We start from the raw sequence: 8251 nt of genomic DNA on the forward strand, positions 1-8251 counted from the left end.
TATATATATATATATATATATATATATATATATATATATATATATATATATATACAGTATATATATATATTTTCAATGTATATATAATTTTTATTTATTGCTATATTTTTATTAGCCTATATATATATTAATATATTTAAAAATAAATCTCATCTTCATAAACCTCTCACAAAGTATATTTTACCATTGTAGAAACATGACATATCTGTTAACCAAACATAAATCATCCTGCTTAGTAACATGACAATAGAATATTTAAATTTTTATGGCCATCATTACAAACCTCTAAGCTGTGCTATTGACAGTTTTATGAGGTGCTTATTAAGTTATTGTAATGTGCCATAAAATACCCCATCCCACTGTGTACTACACAGCATCCTCAATGACAACAATGAAAAGCAAAATGTATGAACTTACATTTAAAATCAGACTGCGTTCAACTTCGGACTTACGTCAGCAGACATACTGTAAAACCTCTAGTAAAAATGTCATCTGTCTGAAAACAGGCTCAGCGCCTCTCTGTGCGCTCTTGCGTCTGAGGATCTGATTGACTGAAAGCAGGAGTTCGTTCCATGATGTTTTGTGGCAAGGACTGTAATATCTTTACAAGAACAAGCAATAACAAAACCGCTTGAAGAAAGGATGGACAAGGCACTGATTTTATAGCTTCCTCCATCTGGGCTGACACTTAAAGCATTTCCTTCTCATAATCCTATACCTGAAGAATTCTGATTCCAAAACAGCACATATTTGCGGGTTAAAACCCGACAGCAGATATACGAGGGCCACAACTTAGACGGACCGCAAACATTTAATGCTTTGTTTAAAACGAAATTCGCTAAACAACACTATTATAGATGCGCAGTTGGAGAAGCTATATAAACTCTGCCAGCGCCCCCTTGTTGCTTCTTAACGTTACTGTGACTAAGGAGATCATTTTGAGGACAGAGGAGTGGACTAATTTTAGATGACTCACTGACAAGATGTATTCAATCAATCCATTATCATGCAGCCCTCTGGAGATATAAAGCTTATTTAAAGACGACGTACCCAACTGTATATAATTACATTAATTTGCAATGTCCTGAGTCTACAATTTGCAATTTAAATCATGCATCTTGAAATCTATCACTGAATTGCATGTGCATGACTGACTAATTATTTATATATATATATATATATATATATATATATATATATATATATATATATATAGGCTATATTTCATCTTGTAATGTTTTAACTTGGATATAAAGTGAACGTTTTACATTTAATCTATGTAAGACTTTTTGTCTAATATTTGAGAAAATAAGAACTAAGCATGTGGTTCTTTTGTAGATTTCTAATGACATCCATGTTAGAAAAGTAAACTCAAAAACTACACGTGGGTTCGCATTTTATGTAGCCTTTTAGTGACCCCCAAGCATTTTAGAGAGATAATAAAAATGATTTGATTTGTACATCATTACAGTACATTTTCGTTTATGTTCGCACAAAATTGCGTGCTATAGGGGTTCACGGGGTGCACGCAGGATCCATAAACCGACTCCACGGGTATTACGCTCTCTGTTGGCTGGAAAAGGGATGGGGGGAAAAGAAATCACATAGATTTGATTGAAGAAAAAACAAAGATAATACAACCGAGCAACTAACACGCCCACCTATGCTACTCCATCCCCATAAGGATAATGCGTAATGTGCGTAAATAGAGATTTTTCAAAGAAAAAAAGCGTACGGATTTTGTTATTCGATTGTAAATTACAAGCGCTTCGTTAGTGGTAGGTGCATACTTTCAAAGCACATTTTACAGCCACATATAATTATAAACAGGCATGCATAAAGACTAAAGAAAAATAAGCACCCGCTGTAGTGTTCAGTTTGGTAGGCTATATAGGGTGCAGAGCACGTAAGGAACACTGTAGCCTATGCATCAAAGGGATGACGTATTTGTTTAAGCGATTTCTGACACAGACACTTAATCATACAGCATCATATAGACAAATCTACAGATTACGCCGCTATCGTGTTTTTTTCTTGCAGACACTTAAAAATGCAGTTTTAAAGATTTAAAGAATAAAAAAAGTAAAATAATAATAAATAAACAAATCAAAATCTTTAAACGCCATGACTTAAATAGCACACCAACACATACGATATTTGGGTTACAATACGAGTTGCTTTACTCCACATCACCTCCACGAACCGTTCAAAGATGAATAACTAAAGGCGGTTTAAATGGGCAACGTTAAAACTACAAGATGCTACCAAAAGTTGCATCTGCCAACCGCATGCAAAACCCAAGAGAGTTTTTATTTTGCTAGAAAACATCAAGAGCAAAGGCGCATCTAGAAAGATCGGTTATTTGTTAACTATTCTCGGTACGTGCTCGCGTTAGCTCATAAATAGTGAAAGTGATATAAAGAAGTGCTAGTGGTAAGTGTTTATGCAACTATTCGCACACTAGAGGTGATTTATGAAGCGCGGGCATGCTGCAGTTAGCCGACACTATGAAATGATTTCTGCAGTGAATATAATGCAAGTCATAATTAAGCAAAGCAAACCTCCGATAACAGCTGGAGTGCGCTGCCCACCCTCAGGTTTTATCCACATTTCCAGGGTGAAATTTCCCCTTGGCACCTCTGCATTGGGTTTCAGACGCAGTTGGTCTCCTCGACCGGTAAAGTAAACAGCCCTCCGCCGACCTGGGCTGCTTTCCCCCGCCTGTGACAGGCGAGAGGAGCGCCGATCTATCCCGGGAAGTGAGCGTCTGCCCCGAGGCAGGCGTGTGGCACAAGGTCCTGGGAAGGTACTTCTGGCTTCCCTGATGCGTACCAAGTCTCTTTTAGACCTTAAAATTCGCCGTGGAGTCCCACACTCAGATCCCAAGCACACGATAAAAAGCAAAAGGCATAGGAGCCAAGTGCAAATGGGCAAAAGTTTCATTTTCAAGTGGAGAAAATAATTTTTTTGTCAATGGATAGGGGATTTGATGATTTCAAAATACTAAATAGCGCTCGTCTTTGGAGATCTCTCCCGGTCTTTTGCTTTTACAAAAGCCTGTCAAGACGCGTATTCAACACCAACTAAGACAGCAATGCTGTCTTATTTTTTCCTTTATAATGTTAAGCCACGACCCCCTTTCCTTGCCCCTTTCAAAGACACTTCAACACAGATTGGGGGGGGGGGGGGGTATGTTAATTCACCCAAGTGCTCCACCTTCCCAATTGAATGGATCCCATTAAACTGCAGGGATGACTGAGTAATCAATCAGTGTGGAGAGGTCAAAATAATTTCCCTTTCACTTTTTCTTCATCCGCATTTCAAATAAACTTGGCGAAAACGCGTTGCTCAAACATATCGCATGCACAACTCTAGGCGTACATGGACGAGTGTTTGAGGGGGGTCAGTGGCGAGACCGGCGTGTATTTCTATTCTTACGAGGGATTCGCGTAGGCTACATTAAAGTTGAAATAACACCTCACATCCCCAGTCCGACTGCTCGTTACGTCACATTGTTTTTTATCTGGAAGAAAGCATATAGTATGAATTCATCCTGTTCATTCTAACAGGAGTCGCAGGTAACCTGCTTGCTGTTTTGTTTCTCAGTGCGTGTCTGAACCGGGACGGTGTTTTTATTTTGCGCACCGCTGCGTTGAGAACCCTCTAGCGGCTACACCATGAACTCTCAAGAAAAAACAAAATATGGTCAGGCACGTTAAATATTTTTATTGTTCTTTCCTTTGTCCACATCGACCTATTAACATGCGCAGCGCTGGCGGAGGAGGCAGACTGACAGAAAGCCAAACGCATGCTGATGGCGAGAACGAGAAGGTACAGTAGACAAAATGTATGAATGTAAGATTTAAAGAAAATGATGCTTTTGTATGCTTAATGATAATGTATGTGTAAATAACGACTTTAACGATGAAAAGCTGACACTAAGGAACAAAAACGACATTCATTAAAACAATAATAATAATTAAATATAAAGGTAAATGTTTTAGTTTTCTTTCTCCACAAGGATGCCTTTGTGACCAGTCTCCAGTTAAAATCTTTCGATTTATTTTTCATATTTTTTTGTATCTGCAGGTCTATAGGCTAAATAAATAAATAAATAAATAAATACACTCATAAATGACATCATCCTTTCAGGATGAACTCTAAAGCACAAGTAAATGTTTCTTTTGTATTATTATTACTTAATGTTATATTTTCTCTTATAATAAACACCTTATTGTGACCTTAAATACACAGATAATAATGGATAAATGAACAGTAAAACTGCCTTCAACTATATTGATAAAAAAAAAAAACACTTAACACTTGAAGACATTCTTTGTTTAACAATAAATTTAGGTTTTAAAATCTTAAAGCACTTCTTTTGTGAAATAACCCTCACATGAGTACACGGATGAATTTAGGGAGGATATTTTGTAGCACTGATGAATAATAGGAAGCATACACAGTAGTGACAGGTCTGATTACACACGTGACACCTACAACTAGAGTATCAAAGCATTTCCAGCCAGACTCTTCTTATTGCTTTTCCTTATTGAATGCCAGCAGCAGAGGGAGCCTGGAAAAATGACTGAATGCACTTCCTACATTGTCTGCTCCTGATCTCAGTGTTCTGGTTCTCACAGCTGCAGAGGGACTCCTTGCAAACATGTGACGTCAATAGTGCTGAATATCAATGGGCACTGGTGCTAAAGGACCAGCGGGAAACCTGGGGTGAGCCACTATAGAGCCCCTCATTCGGCAGGTTCTTACCTCAAAGTTACTTTCAACCATTCTTATTCAGCAGGATGTCCAAATCACTTTAAGCCCTTTGCTCAGGAAGGTTTTACAGTGATACTCCAAAGTACCTCATCTCTTATCACTTAAAATAGATGCAGGCTTGCTAATAAAACTCAGGAGGCAAAGCAATGAACTACAAACATATTTCTGGGGTGCATATATACTTTAGCATAATACTTCCTGTCTAAATGATGGTATAACTTGTTACTTGTCCAAACCAATTGAATAGTTCATTTCAACAGTTTCGCGATTTTCTAATTTGGTCAAATGTTTATTGTCCCTGCTAATGAACTCATACAAAGCAACCGATTGGTTTTACTGTGCAGAAAGAAAGCTGCATTTATTGTTCATTATTTATTATGAACGACAACAACAAATAAAGGGCAGCAAACAAATATCTAAAGTTGAAAGTGTGCTTTAATGAGTTGCAGTGTTAATATTTGCTCAGGATACATGCACATAAAAATATAATATATAAAAGTGCACAATGAATGCCCTGGCACTTTGGATAAAAACATTTGCAGCATTTTACACTACATTATTCAATCTTATTAGCATATTCTAAATAGAGTTATCTCCATATCTGACTCCATGCCATGAGAAATGATCAGCAAAATCATTGATTTTGAAACATAAAAGTCATTATTTTTCTGATGCTGTATCTCTTTTATCTCTGGGCTGTTGGCAAAAAGTTAACACGAATTAATTGTAAACCTACTGGAATATCCAAAATACAGTATGTGTAGAAAACTATTCCATTAAAATATCTGGTTATTTATTTCTTTGTGATTAGTCATATATAGTCAATATACTTTTAGTCAATATATTTTATTATTAATTAATTATATTATCATTTTGTGCCCTCTTATGTGAGATATAGATTAATTTGTTGCCCAAAAGGGTTGCAACTTTGACTTCTTGTATTAAATTCAATATTATGATCACCCCTTTTTCAGTGTTAATACCTAGTGCAAGAAATATTTATGTGTAAAAAAAAAAGGCATGCATGTTTGTGGTGGTTTTTCAGTATTTGCGACAGGATTTGTGCAGTCAATTATTATTTTATCATATATCTGCTCTGGTTTTGCTATTGCACTGTAGAACACTGACTCACTGCTTTACATTCAGCATTTTTAGTGGGGTACTCACTGCATTAAAGAAATTAAACTTTACAAATCATTCAAAGATAACGTTAAGAGAGCTCTGCACTAGTCCTGTATTGTGATTAATAGCGGGTTGCGTAGACAGCTGAAGATGTCATCAATGACGCACACATCCTGGTTTTTACTCTCTGCCTGCTCCCTCATCTGCAATCAGGAAATGCAAGTCAATTCATTTGAATTGATCCTGGCTTGTCTCATACCTGAAGACCTACTACAACTAAAAGTCAGAGAGCAATTAACCAAACACTTAATCTTTCTGCTGATGCTGAGGCCTAAGGATTTCGTAACGTATTTGATGCTCACTCAACGCTGGAATTTTTTTTCTTAGTCTTTTATACAAGACCGTGATTTTCTCTTTTACGCCAACACCGCCTTTGCCTTAACTGCACATACATATGAATAATCTTTGTGGAATTTTCCAGCACCTGCACACAGGGCTGGGTCGGATAGAAGCTTTAACACAGTATTGTGTAATAACAACTAAACGTCTCTCAAAGTCTCTCATCTCAGTAATTGTCATTTTGGACTCCTGGGCCATTAAGAGGTATGATATTCATTGGCAGTCAAAGAACAGCTTGTCCACATAAAAGCAAAATGCAAGTGATCCCCCTGACAATTGTGAAATGAATTCTTTTTATGATTTATCAGCAGATTTTACTGATGAATTGCAATTTGGGAGTACAGAGAGAAAATGCTGAAACCTTCCAACAAACAACTTTCCTAATATCACAGCAAATGTAATGCAGAATTAGTGTGTTGATTCATGAATATGAAAAGGTCTGTCATTGATGATAATTAGAAACAAGCTTGCAACTGAATCTTATGCAAGTCAAACATGTACACGTGTGTATGTGTGAACAAACGTTTGTGTGTGTAGTAGGGGAAATTCCACCTGGTGTTTATTGTACCCATCCTTCAAAAAGATAACCATCACAAAAATGGGAAGGGATGCATGTTCTGACATCTATTGTATCCGATCCAATAATAAAATATGGGCATTTCTCATTCATTCCAGAGATCAAGGTGTTCCCCCAATGGAACAGATCAATTTGTAGTTAGGGAGACTCTGGAAAAACCCTGTACTAAGGCCAATGCAACATTTTGTAATGAGTGATAGAACAACGTATAAATTTAATCTCAGCTGCATGAAGCGGTTGTCATTACAATGGTGTTGGCAAAATAACCAAAATGAACATTCTGCAACATATTGGTTGGCAAACTTGGTTCATATCACCTGAACGGAAGATCTTAATGGTGGAGTAATAGCAGCTGGTGGAATGTTGATTTGAATATCTGTATGTTGCTTTGCTGTTCATTTAACAAATAAATAAAGATTTTTGCAGCGTATATTAATCTGTGGAGAACGAAAAACAAAGTATTGAAATAAAGCTCCCAATTTGTGTCCTCTCAGAATCTTCTGATAAATGATTTGGTTTTCATATTCATAGCTACCTAACTTCATTCACTTCAAGTTTAATTCAGCAGAGATGGACAAAGTCAGCCACCTGTAACTCAAGCATCTTATGTAGATGAATATTTAACAGAGCCCAAGGCAAGAGCTCGGTTAAAGTGGGCAGCGATAACCTCATAGTGATGTTGTTGAGAATGAAGCTTGCATGAATTCAGCAATGATCAATCTAGACTTTTTGTCATTGTAAGTTAAGCTGAAATCAGTCTGTGTCGATTCTGACTCAGCTTAAGGGTAAATGAGACATAAATACACTCTTAAAAATAAAGGTGCTTCACGATGCCATAGAAGAATCTTTTTGTCTAAATGGTCTCATAAAGAACCTTTAACATCTGAAGAACCTTTCTGTTTCACAAAAGGTTCTTTGTGGCGAAAGAAGGTTCTACAGATTACAAAAAGCTAAGAAAGACATGGTTCTTTAAAGAACCCTTGACTGAATGGTTCTTTGTGGAACATCACTGTGAAAAACCTTTTAAGCACCTTTATTTTTAAGAGTGTAAGCTTAGCAGACCCAGCTTACATTTCATAATCACATTCTGACTGTATAAGTTACAAAAACAGAATTTCCCAGAGGACAGTGGCTTTGCTTGGGTCTCTAATTACTGCTGTAATTGATCCGTGTTTCTAAGCAACAAAAGCTTTTAATGAATCAAATAATTTCTCCCAACTTCTGAATCAATATTTCACCACTGAGCCATTGAGACAAACATCTGCTCCACCCATTTCCTTTTGCAAAGTTGGCAAGTTTGATCTGTATTCACTCTCTGGATAGGGAAGGCGAGGAAGGAAACGAAAGAACAGCATATGACATAATTTTGTTTCT

At 36.8% G+C, this 8251-nt stretch overlaps 1 protein-coding gene across 1 annotated transcript in view; it reads right to left on the bottom strand.

Annotated features, from left to right (window-relative positions):
* Nucleotides 1-3064, bottom strand: part of LOC107595518 (pappalysin-1-like) — a 93705-nt gene extending 90641 nt beyond the window's left edge. The window contains exon 1 of the mRNA XM_016285941.1: nt 2562-3064. Within this exon, the coding sequence (XP_016141427.1) occupies nt 2562-2943 (382 nt within the window). The 5' untranslated portion in view covers nt 2944-3064. The remainder of the gene's footprint in view (nt 1-2561) is intronic.
* Nucleotides 3065-8251: the final 5187 nt, after the last annotated feature.

This window comes from Sinocyclocheilus grahami, unplaced genomic scaffold, assembly GCF_001515645.1.
Source record: "Sinocyclocheilus grahami isolate Dianchi unplaced genomic scaffold, SAMN03320097.WGS_v1.1 scaffold203.1, whole genome shotgun sequence".
In the NCBI taxonomy this organism is placed as follows: Eukaryota; Metazoa; Chordata; class Actinopteri; order Cypriniformes; family Cyprinidae; genus Sinocyclocheilus; species Sinocyclocheilus grahami.